This window comes from Poecilia mexicana, unplaced genomic scaffold (genome assembly GCF_051168715.1).
Source record: "Poecilia mexicana isolate PSO_F unplaced genomic scaffold, ASM5116871v1 scaffold_11, whole genome shotgun sequence".
Classification (NCBI taxonomy): Eukaryota; Metazoa; Chordata; class Actinopteri; order Cyprinodontiformes; family Poeciliidae; genus Poecilia; species Poecilia mexicana.
In genome coordinates this window covers 17,804,121-17,829,332 of record NW_028263380.1, presented here as the reverse complement: position 1 = coordinate 17,829,332, position 25,212 = coordinate 17,804,121, and the positions used below count along the sequence as shown (strand labels likewise).

The window sequence follows — 25,212 nt, the reverse complement described above, 5'->3', positions numbered from 1 at the left end:
GGCGTTTACCTTTGTGCATCCCCGTGTACTTGTCCTTTATCACCGTTAACTCGTAGATCTTCCCAAACTGTTCGAAGATGGGCTTCAGGTCCTTCTCCTCCAGGTTTCGGGGTATCTGCCCGATGAAGAGCTTGATTGCGTCAGGCTCCTTCATTGAGAAGTCTAAAGAGGAACAAAACACACACACACACATATTTATAACAGAAACATAGAGTGGAGGCGTTCAGGAGCCTGGAGGCTTAAATTCACACTGCACAGGAGGTGCAAACAGGAGGCCGGGGATGGAGGTGCAGATGGGAGCGTTCAGTTGAAATGGCTGGCTGAAACGATGGTTTGTACTTTCTCTGTGAAATGTACATCGTGATCCTAATAATGTGGATTCTGGCAAACACGAAATTCACCAACAAAGTTGCATCGTGTTAAAACAAATGTAAAAATCAGTTGCTACAGCTTCCTAATCAGAAAGGAAGGCTTTGATGCATCGTATTTTGGATGCTCTGCGTTCACATAATAATACAGTTAGGCCTGTTGACTGACTCCTGATTTAGCTTTTGCTAAAGCTAACAGAAAAGTCCACATGTCATGATGGGCAACAATGAGTGGAGCTGGAAGATGCAAGTTAATCGTGACATTCCGATATTCAAAATAGCACAAAATGTTGCAAGACAGTGATGAGCAAATAGCGCACACATGAAACACAACGACCATGCAATGCCAAATGTATCACATTTGACATTTGAGGCCTCGTCTACCTCCTTCACAAAGTTATTACATTTTGGTAAGTATAATAAAATGGCTGCAAAAGCCTTATGTAATAGTTATAAAACAAAATTTAAAGATTTTAAAGACTTAACCCTTTTGTTATTTCTGATACAATTATTTATCTGCTAAAGTACTTTCCTCAACAATCTGCTGCAGCAAGTAAATGTGCTTTTTAATTAGTAAACGCAAGTATCAGTCAGTGTTGCGTTACAGAATAAACGTTTTTGGTTCTCTAACAATTAAACGAGCGCAAAAGCCTGATGTACTGAATACGATACAAACAAATTTAGAAAACAAGGCGACCAAAAACGGTTCCTGTTGAATAACGAAATACATTCGATACTTTTTTAATCTGAATTTTCTGATGATTAGGGCTTTAAAATGACACCAGAGGTATCATTTTTGATACAATTATCTTCTAGACAGAAAAAAAAGTTAGCACTTTCTTGAAAATCTGCTTACAAAACACATTTTTGGTTCTACAAATTAAATAACTGGAAGGTCTACTTCATCAGGTATATGACAAAAAAAAAAGACAAAATCCTATTTGGTGTCATTTTTGTTGTCTTGCAAAGGCACCCAGGTTCTCATTTCATCAAAATTTAAAACGGTATATAAACGTATGAAACCACAGAAATATATATAAAAAAAAGAACAAACATATACCATTGTGCATAAAATAGAAGTAAAAGAAAGCAAAATATATAGACAAATATATTAAACTGCATGTAAACAACAGCAAAACTGCCCAGTATTGAACATCAGTACCACAGCTGCATGTTTTTCTTAACATTTTGTGCCCCTAAAACAGTCTAGGATGATTACATCAGAGGGATCTTAAAACCTACAACAAAAGCTAATTTTATACACATAGTCATAAAGTTTGCTTCTGGGAGAACTGCAAGCTATTTCTCAATTTAAAAATAAAACTTCTAAAGCAGAAAAAGGCACAGTTCAACAATATGCTTTGAATAAAAACGCACAAAAAACAAAACAATCAGTAAAAAATAAAATAAAATAAATATATATATATATATATATATATATATATATATATATATATATATATATATATATAAATGCTGTTCCCTTTTAGGGGATTTTTTTTTTTTTTTTGGTATAATGGATAGCACACCCGCTCTTTTCCCTGCATTATAACCATATTTTTATACGATTTTTTTTTTCCATTACTGTAGCCTAAACCAAATCCTTCCTGTGGATTTGTGGCAGATTTGAGCTCAACATGACAGCGTGTCAGTCAGCACAGCTGGAGAGCTCTTTGTCAAGACATCGGTGACAACAACAATGACCTGGACGCGATTTCACGCATTTGAGCATAAAAACACTCATAAAAAAAAACACACACACACACACACACACACACACAAAACAAAGAGTTGAGAGAATAATACCTGTGGTGCTGGTCGTGGTATTTAAAAAAAAAATCGGAGTGATCTGATTTGATGTGTCTTCCTTCCTTCCTGTTGTTTGGTTATTATTATTTCTCAGTTCATCTGTCCGTCTCTGAATCCTGTAACAAGTTAGGCCCGCACGCCCCCTAAAACAACACAACTAACATCCAGCCGAGGTCCTTTATTCGGCATGAGCGAATTTTACGAGATCTCGGTTTTTTTCCGCTACTGTTTTCCACACAGATGCCCTGGATTTCTCTTTTCTTGAATAGAGAGGAAGGGGGTGGGGGGAGGTGAAAAAAAAAATAAAATAAAAAAAATAAAACAAATCTCCTACTGGCGTGGCTAAAGAGAGGGTCTTGTGACAGATGAGTCTTTAGACTTCCCTAATTCAGCGGACCGTAGGGAATTGGCAGTCTGGCTGGCTGTCCTCTCCTCTTCCCTGTGTGTCTGTACTCCTTTTGACGTCGTAAGCCGGTGTCTCCCTCCCTGTCCATCTCAGCTCCATCCCTCCCCCTGGCTGCTTGAGCCGTGATGTCTGCCGCCAGGGCCCGTCGCTAAATTACCGGCACCAGTGGAGGAAAAAAAAAAGTATGTGCTGCAAAAACAGGGGACGCTCCTGCTTACAATGTGTTTTGCGCTTACAAACAAAGCTTGCGCTACACTTAAATGTTTCCTAATTTCCACTTTTTTTTCTAAAGTGGAAATTAGCGATGACTACTGAGGTCGTTTTAAAAAGAAATTACAAAAGGGATTTAAGTATGGCGGATGTTCAGGGAGGAGCTTTAAATATTAAACATGATTTTCAGTTGAGGTGGATGTTAATGCGCTCCATTTAGTCCGCTGGTACGCTTGTATTTATAGACGGAAATACAATTTTGTACAATTGCATTGGTTAAAATTGAAGAAGCAAAGAGAGAGAGAGAGAGAGAGACGGGGGAAATTTGCATTATTTTTTGTTTTCCATTTTTGGCTTCATTTTTGTAAATTCCATAAAATCTGGCCAGCTTGTGTGGTTAGTTTTGTTTTCCTTACATTTTTAAAAAAGCCTCTAAAACCAGACAAAGGAATCTGTGTCCCTTCTACATTTTTTGTCATTGACAAATCTTTTGATTTCTCCATACTTTTCTATAGTAAAATTACATTTTATTTCACTGTTTTATTTTATTCCCCTGATTTTCACTGGTGTGAAGAAACAACTGAAAAAATCTTTCAAATGTAATGGGAAAAAAATGCACGTGTAGGGTCAGATCCTTCAAATCAAATTACAAATCTCATCTTTTTTCTCAACAACGACTTTAATCGTTTAAAGTTAACATCTAAGGTGATTATGCACGGTGAGAAATTAAGATCAGATTGGCATTCATGAAAATAAACTATCTTTTATTATGATGCAAAACATAACACTTCTACAGCAATGTTTTAGGAAAATGTGTGTCCAGGCGACCCAGTTGAAAATTATATTGAACCAGAATGAGTTCCTGCAAATAGTTGACACGATTTACAAGCTCTATAAAACATTTTTTTCAAAATCTATTTGCATGCATGCATGCATACATGAGATGGGAGAGAAATATAAAAAAATAGTCAGCAATAAAACTGATAGTATCTGATGTGGTGGGAAGAATAAATAAAGTAAAACCCTTTAAGAAAAAATCATTTTGAAGACATTTTGTCCATCCCAATCTTTGCACAGGTGGAGATAAATAAAAGGAAGGGGCACTAGACGGTTACACTGAGATTTCCCCAATTCACACGTAAAATTGTACTCCTGATAAAGAAATAACATCTTTTAGGCACAGAACACAACCTGTTGGAGACATTGTGTTCAGAAAGGTAGCGTTTATTTTTTCTTCTTCTTCTTCTTCCTGAAGGTTTTCCGTTTTTCCCGTAGCCTGTAAAACGCAGTCGGTCCCTGACATCAAGCGCTTTCAAATCCGCCTTTTGTTCTCGCCGTGGAGCTGGCCGTGGTTCTGAAATGAATCCTCTCAACTCGTGTCACATCACCGGGGATGAAGGGAACGTTCTCTGAGAGGGGCTGAAGGATGAAGAGGGTGGGGGGAACAGCAGCAGCAACAAACGTTATTTAAATGTTATTTGACGACACGCACAGAGACTCTCGGGGTTACACGCCCTCTCTGAGATTTGGGCAGCATGTAAACAATGAGCCCACATGACAGCGGGCTGCACACACCCCGGCACACATGCGCACACGCAGAGACTTCAAAGGAGTCACGATCTGGACGTGCGGGGCTCAAACCGCAAAAAAACACGACGGTGGTTATATTAAACTGAACCTATGCGAACAAATATCCCTCTTTTTCCATCAATTCCTTCATTTCCCTGCGCTACAGTTCCCCTTTAGCTCGTCTCGGAGGTTAAGAACCGCCATCTGCCGTCAGTCACCAAATCCGGTCTAAGCCTGTGCTGCAGTTGTTGCCGAGACCCGATTCTTACACAGTTGATCGGGTATTAATTGTTCATGCAAGTGCTTCGGAAACGTGATCTGTGTCATATACGCGCAGCGGCTGGAGGTTTGAAACCAACACTGACATCTGGTGACGAGCTTTATAACCCACACGATGACGGCAGAAGAGCTTTCATTATTAATATCCAGCGTAAGAACAGTAAACAGATGTTGCGTGAGTGGATTTTGCTGTTTTATTCGCTTTTAAAAGCAGATGCACGGAGTCAGAGCTTATAAATGTAGTGCGGAATACCTCAAACGCCCCAGCAGCAATAAAGGATTTACTAAAAGTAGTGCACGGATTAAATTAGGCTTTTGTGGCTGCTTTTAAACTGCATATTACCGCAAACAACTGGTCATAACTCGCATATGACGATATTTCTCCCTTGATTTTCACGTCAAGATATATGTATTTTATTAAGAACAGAGAAATTCGGGTATAAAATCATACATAGATTGCATCATAGCTCTTCATGTGCAATGACAATGAACTTTTTCACATGTAGTCATGACTAAACAACCTGCTTTGATGGGTTTCAATGGGATTTGATGTGCCAGAGGTCCTAAAGTGCCACCGTCTTATGACTTTTGGATGCATTCCTGCTCCAACAAACCCGAAACAAAATCCCCCTTACTGGAATGTTAGCGAGTTTTACAAAAACCTGGTTATCAACAGTTCCTTTGATTCAGGTGTGTTGGAGCAGGCATGCATCTAAAAGATGCAGGACAGTGGCGTTCAAGGTTCTGAGCTGCAGACCCTTGTCGTCGTTGTGAATAGGCCTTTTGCTTGCTTCCCTCGTTAATGCTTATTTCAAATAAAAATAAATTACACAAAGGTAGAGTCTGTTCACTAATTCAGTGTGGGTGGGGGGAAACCCACAAAAAGAATCTTATAGTAGTTTTTACTGTCTTACATGAGTCTCAAATCTATGACTTTGTTTTCTAAAAATCAATCAATTTCTCATCTAATTGTGATTGAAGACATCTTTAAAAAAAAAAAAAAAGAAAAAAGAAAAGTTTTAGTCAGTAAAAAAATACGCAACTGCAAAACTTAGAAAAAGCTACTTTCCTTTAGTGACAAATTCTAAACATTTTGCAGCAGGGAAATATATATATATATTTTTTCTGATGATGATTTGGGGAAATTTGCTCACAAACAAAAGAACAGCCTTGAATTTTTATGGAAGTTTGATTTTAATATGAACATACAGGATAGATTAAATCAAAAAGTAAAAGAAAAGAAATAAATATTTGCATGTTACTGACTGAACAAAGCATTCGATCTCCAACACCAGCCTTCTTTGTTAAGCACAATGTTAAGATGTTTCTTCCAGTCGATCAGCAGGTTTGGACACATCTCAGTTGGTATTTTGGACATTTTTTTTCTGCTCTTAAACTCTTTAAACTCTTCGCGTTTACCAGATACCACTTGGCAACGCAAAGCCAAGCTGCTCCAGGATCCTAAAGTGATTCTTTTTAAGTTTTTTTTTTTTAAATAAAAGTCCTAACTGGCAGCTTTGCCCGTCTGAGCCTAAAGATGAATACAATTGAAGGGCAATTTTGTTTACAGAGCCTATATAATGCAGTTTTTATTTATTGTTTTAATAAATAAAACAATTGTTTAATTGTTCAATTAAACAATTGTTTGTTTTGCTCATTTACTTTAGATATTGAAAATGTCTTCCAGTTCCAACGTCAAATGAAATGAACGTTTGTTGATCTGTTAGAGGATGCATTTGCAATATTATGCCTTTTTCATTACATTCGCTGAAAATGGTTTCAGAACGACAAAATGATTGTTTATTGCAGCGACTTCTGAGACAAAATATCGTCGAGCAAAATTTGGTTTCATGGGCCGGCCCTGGAAACACCAACCAAACTCGACACAAGCCAAAAACGACACTCAGGAAAACCTGGAAACGCCCAACTCCAAATCAGATTTTCTTTTTGCCCAGCCTGTCTTTGATTGTTTAGATTTTTCCCACTTTTGACACTCACTGTGGTTTCTGAAGGGTTGGAAACTCGGAGCTTGCTCAGCTTGCCGCGGCGCTCAGCATTCGTTACAGACCGTGAAGAGCCATCATCACCGGGAGCAGAGCAGGATTCAAAGAAGCCCTCACTTCCATCAGCTAACATGTGGCACAGCAGAGTTTTTTTTTTCTTCTTCTTCTTCCATCACATCAGACACATCAAAGTGGCTCTGGATCCCTGAGGATGAGAACAGGAGGGGAGGGAGGAGAGAGTAGTGTTAAAATTCAAGGAAAGCAGGTCTATTCCAAAAAAAAAAAAAAAAAAAAAACATTATTTCTCACTTTGTCGTGCAAAACCTGTGCTATACATAAGCATCCTCTTGGTGAAAACACGTCAATTAATTGCTACATTTCTTTCAAAGAGTCTGTGATGTAAAAGATCCCAGAAAGGATCTGCTGACACCTGAACATGTGCCTCCTCATCTACTGTTCCCAATTAGTTTTACGATTTCGTTTCTCACACATAACTCTCAAAAAACCCCGATGTTTCCCATTTACTTTTATTAGCATGTACCTTTTTGTTGTTTTTTTTAACAATCTCATCTGCTTCCGTTTTTTTTTTTTTTTTTGTCATTATGTAGTTAAAGTAGTTCTGACTGCAGCTGATCTGTAAAACCCCAGCCTAACACAAGATCATTTTAATTATAAGAAATGTAAAGAAATGCAAAAGAACATCCTAAGGAGTTGCAGGATAACATAATGATTACATCATTACCGGTTTGAATTTAAAATAAATGACCAGTTAAAACAGCGTCAATTTAGATCCTGGGTAAATCCATTTTATAACCTGTTCCTGTTTCTGAATAATTGGCTCTACTGAAAAGGTAATTTTGGTCATTTTCTGGGCTAATTTAACACATATGTCCAGAAACCTAAACTTTTATGCAACTAATTACAGCCAAACGAGAATAGCACGACAATTTGCTCACTTCCTGTTGAGTAGAAAGTGATTTTTGTGGCCAAATTAAATGAGATCAATACACACACACACACACACACACACACACACACACACACACACAGAAGTGTGCATTTGCTAAACTGCAAATCTAAAAATGTCAACTTAGGAGAAAATGCTCTATTTTTCCTCATGTAAAACAGCCAAACAGTAAAAAAAAAAAAAAAATTAAACCTCTTATTTTCTAAGTTGTTCACGTCAACATTAAGAGCTGTTTATATTTTTATTTTCTTAAGTCGTTTTAAAGTTGTCCCTACAATTTGTTGACTAATTATCTGTCCGTTTCTAATATCTTGAGTGGACGATACATGGTTCAGATATTAAAAAGCAAAAGTTTAAATGTAAATATGTAAGAAGTAGAATTAGATTAATAATCTACCGTACAGCAAGTTTTCAAATAATTTTATTTTCGGAATAACCTTATTAGCGTTATGTTTTTATGTCTGTCAAACTGTTGTCTTTGTTTTTTTTTCTCATAGATGAAACAACAGAAAATTAATAATTTAATGACAGACTTCTGGTAAAGTATCAAAAGATCCATTCAAAACTAGTTCTTGATGTTTGTTCAAAGTAGAAAAATACTGATTCATCTTAGTTTAAGAGTCTCGATATTCCTTAAAGATATACACAGTAATGACCAAACTTTAGCAATGTTCTACCTGAACCCTGAGGTTTCGGAGGGCCTAAACTCTTTTGATCTCAAATTGTTTTTTAATGTACCTTCAGTGTATAAAATGTTTGAAAAGAACAGTTTAAGTTTTGATAAGCTGTGGTATTTAAATTTCTTAAATACACTATTATTTTCCAATCTCACGTTAAATTTAATCTAATCCCCAAACAAAAAGCTGCAGCAACATTTCAGGTAGTTTGTCGCGTGGATAAACATTTCCAAAATGAAGTCTAAAACCTTGATATAACTTGTACTAAACTATCAACCTATTTTAGTTTGCATACTTAAATTAAACTTGTGTAACAAAACAAAAACTAGCTGTAGCCCAGCAGGCCACATCCTACTAAATAAGGCCCAGAACATTTGAAAATTCTCTAAAAAAAAATAGTCTGGAGCTGGACTAAAAATGTGTAAAAAATAAAAATAAATAAAAAGCAGCTAAAGTTCAAGGCATCTGCACAATTTTTTATGTACAGTTAAGAAAAAGATTACCTCCCCTTTAAAATTTGAATTTAGAAAAAAAATTAAGAGGAAGAAAAAACATTTCTAAATGAACTAGTTTTAAAAAAGAAGCAGGAACACGGTGGTGGAAGTATTATGCTATTGGGTCAAAAATGGAGGGGAAAAAAAAGATCAGACCTTTTTATTGAGGCGTAGCAAAAACTGCTGCTTAATTCGGTGCTGTTGTTCACAAAGCAGGACAGGGTCATAAAAATAAACCACAATGGTCTTAAATTTCAAACAAATCATCATTAAGCTAAACATTTCAAAGAGTTCGGAAAGAAAACTAGTGAGAGATCTCTCTAAAGTCCCCAGAACAACTGCTAAGATAATAATGAATGATTAAGTCAAGTCAAGAAATAGTGTCAAAGATCATTCTGCGCAGGAACAGACTCAGCAGGAGAAAAACTCTGCAGAGGTGACACCTCCAAGCCAGACTGAAGTATGTTAAAGACAGCTTGAAGGAGCATTGTGTGTTGGAAGCATTTGTTTAGATGAGACCATGTTTTCAGAATGGAAAGGAGTCAAGTCTGAAGATTTAAACGAGAACTTTGCTTCCTTGAACAGGTTAGGGTACGTCTACGGACTTTACAAAAGTCCGTAGACGTACATTAAATTGTTTCCGTGCAAAATCATTCTTAGATAAGATTTTGCCTGTTTTGAGCTCCTTTCAGAATGAGCTGTCCCAAAGCTCTCCCAACTCAATGTTTACTATGTGAAAATGGCTGCAAACAAATGCTCGTCTTCGAAAAGCAGAAGTAGACCAACAAAAATGCAGCAGTGGTTTCTGAATAGTAAGTTAACAACAAAGCACTTGTCTTTTTCAGTAGCTATTGTACAGCGCATAAAGTCGTAAAACTATTTAAAATTATCAATGAAATGTTTTTGAATAGAATTTGAAAACCAGAAGACCAAAGATCCTGGAGCTCAGCCCGGTTGCTAGGTGACGGGCTGGGCTAGGCTGGAGTTGCTAGGTAATGGCGCAGTGCCCGTAGAATGTGGCGCAACATTCTGGACGTTTATGAAACGGCTGATTTTTCAGACACCAAAAACATTAACTTATTGCCAAAAAACTAAGTTTTTTTTTTTTTAACCTTATTGGTTTTCTAAAGAGCTTAGGCCGTTTCAGAAACAGTAGAAACCCAAATGGAAGTATAAAACCGCGCCAAATGTAAACGTTGTTCCCGATAGCAAACAACCGCTTTGTCTTCCTACATCACAACCACCGGAAACATGTCGCTTCACCTCAAAAACTACGCCTGCTGGGCAAATGTTGACGCTATAAGCAATGACATGAAGGAGAAATTGAGATAAAAAAAAAAATCAGTGCCAGAAGGTTATAAACTCTGAAGGACCTAGGGAGATTTGGTGCAAAAGAAGAACGGGCCGAGTTTCGACATTAGACGTGTCAGAAACAAACGACTGCAGGTCAGAGAAGTTAATAGATTTAACTCGTTTCGTGTAACCTTTTTATTTATGCGCGTAAAAAAAAAAAAAAAAAAAAAAAACAGCAGTCAAAATCTTTATGAGGGGGAGGTAATAATTTAAATAACTGTACCCTCCGTCACATTAGAAAAGTCCCTGGTGTATTATTTAAAAAAAAAAAAAAAAAAAAAAACTAAGTCCAAATTTAAAACAAACAAAGCGTAAAAGTTAAGAGAAAGGAAACAACACACATTTCAAACTCAGATTTTTATTAGTCAGTACAATGAAATAAAAACTGATAATATCTTCACCTCCTGCAGATATTTACTCCTCGGGGATGTTGGTGATGAACGATGAAGGAACAAAAAAACACCTGACGCCTCCCACCTTTCTCGATTTGCGGCGTTCTCCTTTTGAGAAACTTAACTGAGATGTAAAACTTATCACTGAAGACATCTTGGCGCACTGGCTGAAGGAGCGAGCATGGCTTCACAAATAGGACATTTCCAAGTTTGAACAATGAAAAGAAATAACGATTAACCAACTATGTTGTCGGAAAAGGCAACGTAATATTTTTTCTTTAAGCACACCAAAATGAATTAAAGTGGGATTTAAATTAATATTTGACAAAAATAACTACCGCTATACTGCGGATTTGGAAGGCAAGCAGTTAAAACCGCTCGACGGGAACTAAATTAGAGGAAAACAACATGACAGCAACTACATTTTCTGCTAGCTGGTAGCAAAATTAATGGTCAATAGGCCTGGAGGAACAGAAATATGAGGGACGGTCTGTGAGGAGTAAACCTACAGCTGACTGCATGTGAACTGATTCAATCTAACCTTTATTAAGCTAACGACTTTTACAAGTTGAACATTTAATGCGGTGACTCATACTGGAACAAAAACAACACAAAAACTGAATTATATACGTATATATTTATATATCCACCTCTGATTTTCTTTAATCTTCTGTCTTCACAGCTCAGCAGCCTTCTCGGAGCGTCCCGGGATCTTGTCCGTTTTTCCCTCTTCGCCGCCATTTTTTTCCTTCTCGGTTTCTTAGCTTCTGAACTGTCCGTTGGTGCCCACTGGGATCTGCACAGCTTTAACAGAGTTTGGACTTCAACTCTCTTGATTAGCTACAGATTCAAGTCGGAGCGGTCAGTACCGCGGGGGAGGGAAGGGTCTTTTTGGAGGGAACATCGGACCCCCTCCTCTCGGGCCGGGCCGCTTGCCTCTGAATCTCGGGTCGGGGCCGTTGAAACGGGGGAAAGGCGCGCGAGGCGGGCCTCTGGGGGGCGGATGCCGGGCTAAGTGTGGGGGCCGAGGCGGAGGGGGCCGCTGGATAGGGTGGCGCATTTCGTGGCGAGGAGGAGGCGGCCGCCTCGGCGCGAACTGACGGGGAGGAGTGGGGTTGTGCTGCTCATGGGCAAAGTAAGGGTCCCTTGGAGGGGAGAGCGGGGGAGAGAGGTGCCCTCCGCCTCGTGGGTACGGGTGAGGAGGACGAGGACGAGGAGGACTCCCAGGTCTGAAATACGCATCATCAGGTGGATAGTAGGGATCATCATGGAGGAAATGCTCATCATCATGGTAATGCATTTCCTCCTGGTGAGGTTGCTGCGGGCGATGCGGGTCATGGAACAGATCATCCGGGTGATGCAGTGACGTATGCTGATGGTCATGAACCACCATGTTGCTGAAGCTGTCGCCTCTGCTCCCGATGTTGGGTGCAGGCTCCTGCTGTGGGGGCTTCATCAGACCACCCACCGGGTGCGTCAGCAGGGGTTTGAAAGTAGGTGGCGGTGGTGGGGGCGGTACTTTTGGGACTGGAGGAAGAGTAGCTCTAAAGAAAGCAGGGGCAACGGGCGGAAGCTGCTCCGGAGTTTGCTCTTGTTGGTAGGGGTACAGTCCTGTTGTGTTGTCTCTAAGTCCCGGCGCCAACATGTTGTAGCCGCCAGGCTGCCGAGAGCTCCCGTCAGGGTGGGGATCACCAAACCAACTCTGTTCATTTGCCCTCTGAAAGCCCTCAATTGTCTGTGAGCCCCCAGCGCCACCTGCAGCTCCAGGCCCTCCTGGATGCATGGCAACATGTTGGTAATGTGCAGCTGGCGCAGGAATCCCGCTCTCCACCATCTCCTGATTGCCAAAGGGGAAGGGCTGGAAGACCTGCCCGTTTTGAGCCAAGCCTGGCCGCGGGTGAGCTACATGTCGGGGGTTGTTGAGGTTCTTATTCTCAAATGCTACAGGAAGAGCATTGGCTGCTTTGTCAACAGATGACGTATTCTTCCCAGAAGGGAATGGGACCGCCACCGGCTTGTCCATGATCTCATCTTGAGTGGGAGTGCCTCCTCCCTCGTCCCTCACTGGCGTTCCCTCCTGGTTGTCTGTGCCAGTTACTGGGCTAAAACTCTCCCCTCGCACAGCCGGGTTTGTTGGAAAACTCTGGTCGAACGCACTGAACACGGGATTCCCCTGCAGGAAGTTGTGTATTTTCGACTCTAAGCTCGAAGAGGAAATAGACAGTTCTGGATCTGTACTCAAATCCATGTCTCTGTGCAGAGCCTGGACCAAGGCAGAGGCTTTAGGGGTCGGTTGAGAGTTCTGCTGTGCAGGTGGTGGAACGGAGAGAGACGCGCTCCGAGGAGGTGCTGCTGATGCAGATGAGGATGGGTGAGAGGAAGCAATCTTGCCTGGAGGGAACGGGTCCGGGGCCATATTTGGAGATAGTAGAGGAGTGACACCTAGATGAAAAAAGAGACACGGAGAGAGAACACAAATGAGCATTTACCGCAAGTTTACTGCTTTCAACATGAAATCTAAAATAAAACAGATGATAACCAACCCTTCAAACTGCTTTGGCTCTGAACTTTGGACAGGGCACTCAGAAGGTCTGCAGGACTCACATCCACCTTGGAGAGGATGTTCACCAGGGAACTGGCATCCTGAGGGACTAACGGAGCGGAGGGTTTGGGTAACAATGGTGGAGCTGCAGGACGATTCTCCACTGCAGCTGCTGCAAGACAGAACAGGCAGGACAGTCAGTTACACTGTTATGACAACACATATTTATATTTGTCTGTAAATACAGATGTGTGTGTATTTGTATTTATTTGTCGTTTTACCTCTGTTTTTCATTTTGATTATTCTTAAATGAAGAAAAACGTAACACTTTTGCAATAAGTAGGAATGTTGACATTGTGAAAAATATGCAAAAAAAAAAGAAAAAATATAAAAGCATATGATTGGCAACCTTAATGGCAAGAACATTATGTCTAAATGAATACTTAATCTAATTTTGTTGTGGAAATTCAATACAGTTGCTATACAAAACATGGAAAGACTGCTAAAAGCTGCATTTTTTATATGTACATTTAAAACACAAGTTGTCATTTTTAGCTAAAACATCACAAAAATGAAGCTTAAAAAAACACACACAAAAAACAACCAGTACTCACTTGTAGTCTTCATGACTGGGCCCAAGCTGTTGAGGATGGAGCCAATTTTACCCAAATCAACACTTTCCAAGGCAGCTACAGAAACGGCTGCAAGAGGAGCTGCAGAAGCAGCTGCAGGAGCAGACGCAGGAGCAGTTGAAAGGATGTTTGTGGGAGCATCTGCAGGTGAAGGGATGAGCGGAGGAACGGCTGAGGAAGCGGTTGTTGGGATGGTCGCAGGAAGAGCTGCAGGAACTTCTGCAGGAACAGCTGCAGAAGAAGCTGCAGGAGTTTTTAGCTGCGGCCCGGTTGCTGCTGACGGCTCAGTCTTTGCAGGGATTGGAGTAGACACCGCTGGCTGGGTGAGGGATTGTTTTTGCTCCTCAACTGAAATGAAAGAGGTGATAGAAAATATCCAGTAATGAAGCAGTAAAGGCATTTTACACACCCAGCAAGGTCTTTACTTTTTTTCTTTTTTTTAAAAAACAATGTAGCTGAGATATTCATTTTATATTGTACACAAAGTCCACACGAACCTGTTGAATTACACCAGAGGGCATTGTTATAAACATGCCAAACCCATAGGGGGCAGTGTAGCACAAAGCTAAAACTTATGGCAGCCCTTGAAAACAAACACAACTTCCTCTTATGAATGAAATATGGAACCTGGAGGTAAAAACATAAATGAAAAATAAGAAAGCAAATAAACAAAATCAGAACCTCTCTAATAATCGCCAAACAATAACAGTGGTCACACGTGTGAAGTCAGCGCAACATTATTTGTTGCAGAAGGTAATGAGCGGACATCTAAATCTCAGGTTTCCAATGTAAACACATAAACGCAAATAAGGAGAATTGTCACATCTTCAGTTTGGCCGGAGTTTTTATGAGTAATTGTTTTTAGTGACATTAAACGTAATTCATGAGTGCATGTAAAATTTATTCGGTTTCCAAGACATTCGGCCACGTGTGGAGAAAACCTGAATGCGTCATTGTACATTAGCTTCCATAAATTAAATCACACAGGTAACTAAAAACCGTTGTACCTATGATCCCACCACTGTCCATTTCGTCCTCAGAGAGCTCCATGTCCTCCACTTCCCGGTTGTCGTCCTCCCCAATGGGCTCCGCTTGTCTCGGGGACGCTCCGGGAGAAGACAGAGGACTTGGTGCCGGAGGCTCGGCGTCGTCCTCCATAACCGAACCGTCCAGGTCTGGATCAGGGTTAGCCAAGTCCAGGCCATGGAACGGAGACTCGGATCCGGTCGGGGACGGAGCGTCTGCGGTAGGGGAAGGTATGGGCGACTCGTCCAGGTCCGGCAAGGTGGACTTCAGGGCGTCCAGCTTACGTTTGAGGTGGGAAACCCGATTTGCGAAGGTTTGGTAGGCCTGAAGAAAACAGAGAGAGTTATCATTTATGAACAAGTTTGGGAGTGGCTTACAAATATGACAATAAATCTTCATTCCTTTGACATTTTAATATAAGCATAAAACAGACACCTGACATCTAAGACATTAAATACTTACATTAGCAACAATCTTGACCTCTTTGTACTGCATCTCGTAGAAGATGTCCGCATTCCCAAGAGCTTCAAGAAGCGCAGGGCCAGTTTTGCTTTGTTTCTCAAAAAACTTGACAAACTCGTGCAGCTGAGCGCTTCCCTCCTCAAAGTCTCTGGAGAACTTTTTTCCTCCTGCTTTATCTGCAAGAATGGATCACAAAAGAGTGATTGTGAGGAAAACATGACTGAATTTTGAGGTAAAAACCGTCTTAGATTGTGCAGCACTGAATGTAGGCACCTTTGAGTTTCCTGAGAGCTTCGGAGCTGAAGATGTCCACCCTCATGGCAGCCAGCTGTTTTTCTCTGATGTCAACTTCCTCCAGAGATTTCTTGTACTTGGTCAGCTGGTCGATAAAGGCTTGAGGCTGAAGCAGGAGGAGTCGCATTCTCAGATCGATATTTAGGTTAAATGGACACAGAAAGGTCTACTGTGCTTATGGAGGTCTCACTCACCACAAACTCAGCAACAACCTTGGATCGCAGATCAGCTTTAGACTCAACTGGAGCTTTAAAAACATGGAAATTAACAAACTGGACTTAATAACTCATATTTGTAGCAGCACACATCAATCACAATTACATTTAACACATGAAAAAAGATAAAAGTATAAGCGCATTAGGGCTTTATTGGGCCTGTCACGATAAATTTTGCTGGATGATAAATTGTCCCAGCAATTATTGTGATAAATGATAATATTGTTTATCACAATATGATTTTTTTTAAGTAATATGCTGATACTAGCAAAACTGTCCTCTCAAACAGCAATAAACTTTAATTTTTGAAGACTAAAATACTGAAAATGGAGGATATTTTAAGTATCCAAAGCAGAATTTATCAAGCAATTAATTGATAAATTGCTTATTGCAGCAGGCTAAGGCGATATGGAATTAGAATTTTACCGAAATATCTTGTGGTATTTTAGCACAATAACGATAAAAATTCAAAAACTATTTGTTACGTCTCTATAGGTAAATGTAACTGCGCTCTCTTGGAACAAATAGTGGAGAAAGCACCAAAAATAAAACTGCCAATCATACTATTGTTTTTGTTTTTTTTAATTTAACATCATTAATTGAAATGTGTTGATACAACAATAAATCAAAACAATTAACATGGTGAGAAACTTTCCATGGTAAATGATAAACAGTACAACACGAGTAGCCAAATTTAGAGTTTGGAGGATTAATGCTGCGCTCACTTTTTTGCTCCACAGGCGTCTCGGGAGGCGACTCTTCTTTGACCAGGACATTCCTGAGATCAGAGACCAGCGTCCCCGAATAGACGTCCCTCTCCTCCCAGATGGTCAGGATCCTCTCCACGGATTTCATCGTCTTGGGGTCGCCCTCGAGTCTGGGGAGAAAACAGAGAGGCGAGACCAAAACAACAGTGAGGGATGTTAGAGCTGTAACGAGTACAGACCATTTTTACTCACAATGTGGAAGTCATTTTACTGGGATTGTTTTTTAATCAACTCCGTCAATCATACCAGGTTCAAAATTGTTGGTTAAAACCAAGATGGACATTTTAGGACCTGGCATGTGTCCTTCAGGGCGTTTTCACACCTGATAGTCCGGCAAACTCGGTTCAATTGGGGAACAAAGTTACAAAATTTGTTACATGCATGTTCAATACACATCTCATATCTTCTGATTTTTATTTTGCCATGAGTTTTGTGGTGGGAAATTTTATTATCTGATGTGTTCTTCATACAACCTCACAATGATGTTTTACAACACAATCTCCTCTTCTGATCGTAATAAAACGTGTTGGTATTTTGTATTTATGATGCAAAATATTACAGACAAAAAGCTTTTTCATGTTTCGACTTATTTAAAAAGTGTTCGGTTGAGAAGGTCAAACTAGTCTACTCGTCCGCCATGGAAATTGCATTAGCAAATTGTTCCCCTCTGGTGTATTTTTCTTAACCTCAATGAGGTTTGTGAGCGCCTACCATCAGTTCCAGCCTTGCTGTGCAGGAGGAAACATCATCCACATTTTTATTTCTAGAACAAATTTCACAATCAACCAGGGGAAGGGAGTTTTTTTCTGCAGAACCCCGACGACGTCCGGTCTTCTTTGTTGCCAAAAACGACTTACTTGACCAGCTGGAAGGCGTCCGGCAGCACCTCGGCAAACGCGGTGCGGTAATTGATGGCGTTCTTCCTTTTGCAATTCTGAATGACGTCGTTGGCGAGGTACAGCAGGTTCAGTCTGTGGGAGGCGTTGGCTGCAGAGAAAAGAACAACATTAGTGTGACCAAAAGAAACTCGTCCTTTTAAAGACACTGAACTGCTTTCAGAATCCCCAATCCGCCAACGGTAACTACTGAATCAGAATCAGAAAATCTCATGTAGTCCATATGACATAATATATTATTTGATCTGGACTGGCAACAGATCAAAGATGAAAACAAATGTGATTTAATGAAAGAAAAAAAAAAAGAATAAAGAAATGTGAATGTAGAGGTTTGATGTAGGGATGAGCAATTAAAGTGATGAAAAATAACTACTTATTACTTTTTTATGAGGTAACTGGTGTGGCTGTGATAGCATGATGCAGCCACAATAACCCACAAACACAAATACTGCTCCTAAGAAACATTCCCATTTGTAATATGCATCTTTTGGACACCAGTCATAGAAAAATTAGATTTCTTTACCACTAAACTGCATACACTAACATCATTTAATCATATTTTCACATTTATTGCCATTTACTAACATTCTCATTGAACAAACAGTTGGAAAAAATAGTGAAACTAGAAAATCCGAACAACATGGAGACTTTGGTTGCTTTTAAACATCAATAATTAGACTTTATTGTGATAAAAATAAATCTAAATTCTCATCATGATAAGAATTAATCATGAAAAATTATAAACAATACAATAAATGCCCACTAACCAGTAATAGACTATTGCTTAGTGTCCCTACACAAAGAAAATTTGAAATTATTTGGCCAAAAAGTTGTAACAAATCAGTATTTTTAGTCCCAATTTACTAGCTACATTTATTATTTCTAAAATAAAAAATAAAAAAACACTAGAAAACACATTGTTTCATTATAAATTAATAAATATTGAATCAGTGGTTGTATTGTGGGTTTAATATAAATAATTTTAAACAGAGAATTCTTTTTTTCAATTTTATCAGAACGTTAAACTACAAAGTCATGTAAACCCAAACTCAACAATTTACAGAAAAGTGGTAACATTTCCACAAACAGCATAAAAGCCATAAGGTTTAAGATAGACGTGATATTTTACAAAGAGAGTTTAAAATCCATTATTTGTTTACCAGTTTCATGCACAGAAAGAAATCAGAAATCAGAAGGAAAGAAATTACTAGAAATTCAGGAATAAGAAGTTTGTAAAAAGCAAAAGTTTTAATACATTCAAATACTCTGTCACAGTTTCCAAAGGTTTAAGTCTTTTTTTTACTGAGAGGCCTAAAGGGTAACTGAGTTTTCTACAGTAATATGAAGCACAATCAAGCTTGAAACTGCAAATTGTTGTCCTGTAGCTACACTTTTGTGTTTTGATCCAAAAAAAGCAGAAAATCCAGCATTTTAATGCCTCAAATGATCAAAACACTTGCAAGTAGTAACATTTCCAAGGTGAATTATCAGCAATGTTTTATTATAATCTTGCTAGTAGAAATAGTGACCGTACTCACAGAACGGCAACTCAAAACGACAAGTTCAGGATGCAACAAAAGTGACCAAAACACCAGATAATTCAACTGTAACATCTTCACTTTAGACATGATGAAAAATCAGCTCTGGTTTCACCAAAAGACCGTTTAATAAAGTGGATATCTGCACTTGTAACTCTGACATATAAACTGCACAAACACAAATACATTTGAGGATAAAGGGACAAAAAATAATAATAAATAAAAGCAATAATTTGGTGTGCACAATTAAACAATTAGCTGAAGCACCTTTTATTGAAGTCCAAGAGTCAGTTTTTTTTAATCTGATTAACCATTAGGGACAAAAGGATAACTGGGTTGAATAATTAATTACAATCATAAAAAGTTCTTAGGTAAAATGAAATTTCCACAAATGTAAAAACTCCACAGCGTCTTAGTAAAACAGGAACCTTTAAAGCACCAAATGTTACGAGTAGCTATAAATTAGAAATAAAAATAGATTAAAAATGTAAAATGTGTCAACTGTGGAAATTTTTTTTTTCAAATTAATTGAAAACAGTAATCAAGCCTTTAACCTAATAAGGGCAATAATAAAAACAAAAATCAAGATCTTTATCTACTTGACTCAGACGTTTCAAAACAAATTTCATCTGAATATAATTTTTTTTTTTTTAGATGCCTCAAAATGAGACAAAACAAAATAATGTAGGAGAAAATTCTGATGAAGGGTTTAATTTCAGATTTTTATAGACTAGAGATATCCTAAGTCTCAATTTATACAGTTTAAATTAGCTGAGCTGAGCCATAAATCGATTAAATCTTCTCTTTTTCAAGATTTAATGTTTGGAAAATCTGGATTTTTCTTTTTTTTTTTCCCACCAACGCTCTTCTTGGATTTCCATAATTCAGACTGATGTTAGCACACCCAACAACCACCATCTCGTTTGACAAGAATATTTACCAGCTTCTGTTTATTTTGACTCTGAATTCAACTTTTTTTTAAAAGATATTTTCTGTCATTTGTATTTTTTTTTTTAAAGGAAAGAAATGAGGCGAAAAAAGCCGTTAAAATTGGAAATCAAATTTGGTGTAAAACGTTAGACAAATCTGAGATTTTATTTTTAAGCCATACCTTTTAAATGGTTAATGTATAAAACAGTGGTAGATGTAAATATAATGGTGATGCTATGATCTGTGCACAAAAACAATACAAGACTAACTTAAAAGTAACATTTTATCAATATGCAGAAGCTAAAAAGTAAATAATTCCTTACTATTGGTGAAACAGTACTTGTTCTATTGGCAGATAAATTAACATATGGAAAAAGTGTCTTGTTATAATTGAAATAATCTGCCAATGGAACAAGTACTTTTTCACCAATATTAAGGGATTATTGACTTAAAACAAGCCTCTATATCTTGCTAAAAAGCTTCTTTTAAGTTAGTTGTGTCTCATTTCAAGTTTACTAAGATATTTGTACTAGAAGCTAGACCAAACTACTTGGTAAGATTTTGTGGTTTTACAGTCAAATCAATGGAAAAAATATATATATATTGGGATCAGAGAAATCAGGCCCTGCTTCAAAATATTGACCTGTTTTATTGCTTTTTTTTTATTTACATTTGGTGAAAGCCTCCTTGTCATCACCCTAATCTTTAGCTCTGACTCTGGCTAGAGAGCTACAAAAAAAAAAAATCACTTCCAGTGAGAGGAAGCATGTTGGTAACTTTAGATCAACATGAAACGACCGATTCAAAAATAATGTTGTTATTGCAGCTTTTTTATGCTTTTCTCTGCTTTCAAATGAGCCACACCAGATAAATGTTGAATCAGAGGTAGGAAAAGCCAGGAAATTATTTATTGTGGCCTTAGTTTTTCCACGTCATAAAAACCCGAGATTTTAAAAGTGTTTTGCAAAAGTTTTGTATTCACCATAGATGAAACGACTCCCTCTCAGACCTGAAAAGGCCTTTTCATTTAAATGATGTTGTAATTATCGTATGTACACTTCTTTTTCTGGAGAGAGAAAAATTATTTGGGTGGAACCAGATAATTGGGATTTCCAGAAGATGAAAAGCTTTTCTCTTTTCAAACAGGAGTTTATCATTTGTGGATAAATTGTACAATACAGAAAGAAAGTATGAAAACAAGTAAGTCAAAAACAGCAATATAAAGCTACACAATGTATTTTACAGACATAAAACAGAAAAATGTTTATTTTTTTTCATGAAATATTGATAACAAAAGCCTAACAGAATCAATGACTAATTTAGTGTAATCTGTAATTGCTTTGCGTTCTGCCATCCTTCAACTTCCCAAACTTCATCAAAAAGCCATTTTCTGAAACTTATTCATCTTTCAAAAGTATTTATCTTACACCAGTCAGTAGCTTTATAGAATCATAATTGACCATTTTCACCTTAAAATAATCAGGAGCTGGTGGCTTTCATACAATCTGGTGAAAATATCGTCACATTAAAAAGCATCTTGACATGTTAATGGGAATTTACTATTTTCCAGTCAATTTAGGGGTTCACTCAAGCATCCCTACGTTTTAAACTGAGAGGATATGTTCGTTTTTTTAGTAAGTGATGGTTACCGTCGGGCAATATTTCGCCGCTGTTGCTTTTATCATCAAAATGTTCTCTCCACTCTTTGAAAGCTTTTACAACTTTTACTAAAATCTGTTAGTACCTTTGAACATAAAGAGAGGAAAAAGTCCAACCAACTCTAATGAAAAAAAATAAAATAAAATAAAAAATTACAGTTTATCCATGTCCTGAAAACGGCCAGAGCCAAAGACTGTTAAATTCTGATCTTTGGCCGGTCAACCAGTGCCTTACTAAAACAAAGACAATAATTAACTGTACCTTGACTCCTCAACTAAAGACAAATATGTGCTTACCAGAAACAACTGAGTGACTAAATGACACCAATATTCATTGATAATCATACACTGGGAATAAATTAATGATTTGGAAAAACCTGAGTTCTCAAGCAGCACTTTAAACAGTTTTGTTTTAAAATGCAAGTCGTGCACCGACTCCTGATTCAAATCATAATTATACGAAACCCAAATTAATCGTTCTTGTCAAAACTATTTTCAAACGCTCCAACAAAACCAACCTGATTTTAAAATGTTTATGCTGTAAAAGCAACCAGAGAGTCTCAACATGCTACCACTAAAAAGGTCTTCTTTAAAAAAAAAAAAAGAAAAAGAGCCGATCTGATCCTCTCCCCTGGACAGCTGTCACATTACCTGTGATCAACAATGGTTCACCTCAGAACTCATCAATCAGAAAACCATTAACAACCCCATATTAAAAAAACAATAACATCTCAGCACATCATAAAGAAGCAAAAACGCATCTTTTAAAATTTCTGCTTGGAAATTGGAACAATCTGTGTTGTTGTAGCAAGTTGCAGGTAATAATTGTCCAAAACATACAATTGTTTTGTGTACACCCTCATACATAGAGTTACTCCAGAACGTCCTGAGATTATAAATTATTAGACCAAATTTAAAACATTTGCAAAGTCTTGCATGAAAAACACTGTATGCACCGAAAGGAAAATTACATTACATTTTTATGGATGGTTCTCACCACTAACACACAGACTGACTGAACACATTTTTATTTATTTTTTTACCTAGATGATTTATTTTCAAAAATCCTCATGTTACAGTGGCTCTGGAGGTTTGGATTAGATCATCCCAGAGATTATCTAAACAGCCAGGTAATCCTGGGCAAAAGTGGAACAAGCTCAGAGGACAGGACAGATGTATAAATAAGAGAATAAGTGTCTAAACTTTCCATCTTTCTAGTAATGTGACAGGAGCTGGACACTGTCCCGATGAGGTGAGGGTTGGATAGACGGAAAAAATGGATTAGTGGATGGACAAACAGATAAGATGGTCAACAATTAGACAAATCCTTTCAGTGCACGTCTTACAGTTTGGTCTCAAAGACAAAAATACACTTATCTATAAATCACTGACTGGCTCAGCACCAAAACACATTAAAGGCCTGTTGTCGTCATGTCACGTTTCCAGAGACTCAAGTCTTCTGGTTCTGGTTCTGCTCTGCATCCCCAAGATCAGAACCAAACATGGAGAAGCAGCGTTCAGCTTCTAAGCTCCACGAATCTGGGACAAACTTCCGGAAAACTGCAAAACTACTGAAACACTTAGTTTCTCTAAATCGAGGCAAAAACACTCATTTGGTTGATGATGTTGCCTTAATAATAGATGGAACATCATTTATTTTAGTCTATTCCAACTTTCCCCCGTTATATCACTGCAGCGTAATGTTTTTGCTTGTTTGTCGAATGTTTTGTTTACATCTTGTAAAGCAATTTAAATTGCCTTGTTATTGAAAATCAACTTGCCTTGTGCATTTTATCTTTTCAAAGTGATTCAGACCAGAAAAACACCTAATGAAGTTCGAGACTGTAGAAACATAGTGTAAGTAACTTGGACTTTAAGCAAGAACTGACGAATGCTAGTAACTCTTTAAAAGCGGTGAAATAGCCCTTTCCTGAAGTAAACCTTAAAGTAGATGCAAACCTTAGCCTAATCTTTACACAATGCAATCGTTTCATTGATAAAACCAGTTCCGATCAGGTAAAGTGGGCTTCAGGTAGGTGGTAAAGCTACTCACATTTCCTCAAACACTTCATCCACTGGCGCACAATGAGGCTGTGGTACTTCTTGTTGTCTATGCACCATGTTGACAGTCCCTGGATGGAGTCCATCGTGTTGGTCAGACCTCTGAACCTCTTGTCCAGTGTGGCTTCCAAAGATCCTCCTGTTCCTGCTGCCATGTCCACAGAAGCCAATCTCTATCACTCCAACATTAACTTAGCTTGGGTTAGCACTTAGCTTAGCATGCTAGCTCAACCTTACACAAACAGCATCGCGTTCAAAAGCCGCTCGGCAGCCTCCCGCTGTAATTTCACACAAAATTAAAATTCGGCTTAGTTCTTTTTAATCCTCTCTTCCTGTTTAAAAGTTATCCAAAGTGAGATTCTTTCCCAGAGATAATTTGTCAAATCATTTAACACTTATGGTTAAAACTTAGCGCCTTGTGACATCCTGGTACACGGACAAACACTTCCGAAACACGCTATCTGTAGCGCCCCCTGGTGTATAGGAATGTAATATTAAATATGGAGCCCCACCTCCTGCGTTTTATTTATAACGCAGGACTTTTTTTTTTCTTTTTCTGCACCAAAATAGTACCATGTAAAATGTTTAAACCATGCCTAATGTCTACTTTTTTTGCAATGGTGCAAAAATATATACATTTCAAAGTAGTTTTATACGCTTCACGTATAGATATGAGTTTGGAAAACGGACATCGCAACCAGTGTTTTTCTTCTGCTTCACGGGAAGAAGTGGGAAACACCTAAGGAGTTTCAGCAATAACTGCAACAAGGTATTGAGCGATTAAGAGAGCAGGAAACAAACGAACAGCCCACTCTTTTTATTTTTATTCATAGAAAAAGTTTAAGCCCATTTAACACATTCCTTCAACTTCAAATTTATTATTTTGTGTTGGTCTGTTACTGTAATGTGGAAAACGTCAGAGTGTGTAAATAATCTTGAAGGTGTTTTATTAAAAACTCCAAACCAGCAAATGGAGTTAATAAATCATTTCAGTCTTTTAATATCTAAAAAGATTTTTCAAGCACTCGCCAGTAAGGACAATATGATTTACAAGAAACAAAGAAATGGCCTCAACAAAAAAACAACTGGACCTTTTTAAAACGTACAACTGCAAAGAGAGAACTTTTGTCTTATTTCACAATTATAGTCACATATTACAGTTTAACAACAAAAACACCGAGTTTCATTGTACACATGTTGTTCTCTGCCTTGTGCTTACCGTTTCTACATGAAGTAACATTGAATTATCCAAAATAATGAAGCCTGAGAAACACCTGCACAAAAAGCACATCTGGTTTGCAGTGACACGTTTTCTTTAAATCATTTATAAAAATTATGCACTTGATTGTTCTTTGTTGTATAATTTTCACTGTTATTTATGTTTATATGTAAGGCTCTGACGATGACAAACCATCAGAGAAGTCATTCAACATGAATGAAACTTCACCAAAATGTTTTTAAAAGAGTAAAAATGATGAGTTCAGAAATGGAAATGGTTCAGTTCCTTTCATCTTTACCACGTTTCTTATTGCACTTACAGTGTTGCCAATTTTATGAAATAATAGTGATAAATCCGTTAAAATGAGGCACAGAAGTTGGTTTCTACTTCCGCATCATGCTTGCTTTTAGTATATATTATGCTACTATTCTTCAAATGTTTCCCT

The 25,212-nt window shown here is 38.0% G+C and overlaps 2 protein-coding genes across 3 annotated transcripts in view; both read right to left on the bottom strand.

Annotated features, from left to right (window-relative positions):
• celf3a (cugbp, Elav-like family member 3a) overlaps positions 1 to 6,773 on the bottom strand; it is a 46,406-nt gene extending 39,633 nt beyond the window's left edge. The window contains exons 1-2 of the mRNA XM_088010342.1: positions 6,640 to 6,773; positions 10 to 162 (exon numbers count right to left, since the gene is read on the bottom strand). Of these exons, the coding sequence (XP_087866468.1) occupies positions 10 to 154 (145 nt within the window). The 5' untranslated portion in view covers positions 155 to 162; positions 6,640 to 6,773. The remainder of the gene's footprint in view (positions 1 to 9; positions 163 to 6,639) is intronic.
• Positions 3,537 to 24,367, bottom strand: rprd2a (regulation of nuclear pre-mRNA domain containing 2a). 2 transcript variants are annotated; one of them, XR_015764638.1, is made up of 11 exons: positions 23,541 to 24,367; positions 17,323 to 17,452; positions 16,424 to 16,575; positions 15,678 to 15,730; positions 15,463 to 15,589; positions 15,190 to 15,365; positions 14,709 to 15,051; positions 13,684 to 14,049; positions 13,071 to 13,241; positions 11,178 to 12,969; positions 3,537 to 6,849 (listed from the first exon to the last, which is right to left on the bottom strand). XR_015764638.1 is itself a non-coding variant. In XM_014987715.2 (10 exons), exons 1-10 carry the CDS (start codon positions 23,701 to 23,703, stop codon positions 11,390 to 11,392), a joined length of 3,261 nt encoding a protein of 1,086 aa, XP_014843201.2. In that variant the 5' UTR covers positions 23,704 to 24,367; the 3' UTR covers positions 10,478 to 11,389. The 2 variants fall into 2 exon arrangements, 1 of the variants encoding a protein (XP_014843201.2); XM_014987715.2 differs by lacking the exon at positions 3,537 to 6,849 and having other exon boundaries at positions 10,478 to 12,969.
• Between the last annotated feature and the right edge of the window lie 845 nt (positions 24,368 to 25,212).

Coding starts and splice junctions, on each gene's coding strand:
- rprd2a (XM_014987715.2), bottom strand. CDS start 23,703: ATGGCAGCAGGAACAGGAGGATCTTTGGAAGCCACACTGGACAAGAGG. Junction 15,731..16,423: donor GACGCCTGTGGAGCAAAAAA/GTGAGCGCAGCA, acceptor ATGTTTTTAAAG/CTCCAGTTGAGTCTAAAGCT. Junction 15,052..15,189: donor AGGTCAAGATTGTTGCTAAT/GTAAGTATTTAA, acceptor TGTTTTCTTCAG/GCCTACCAAACCTTCGCAAA.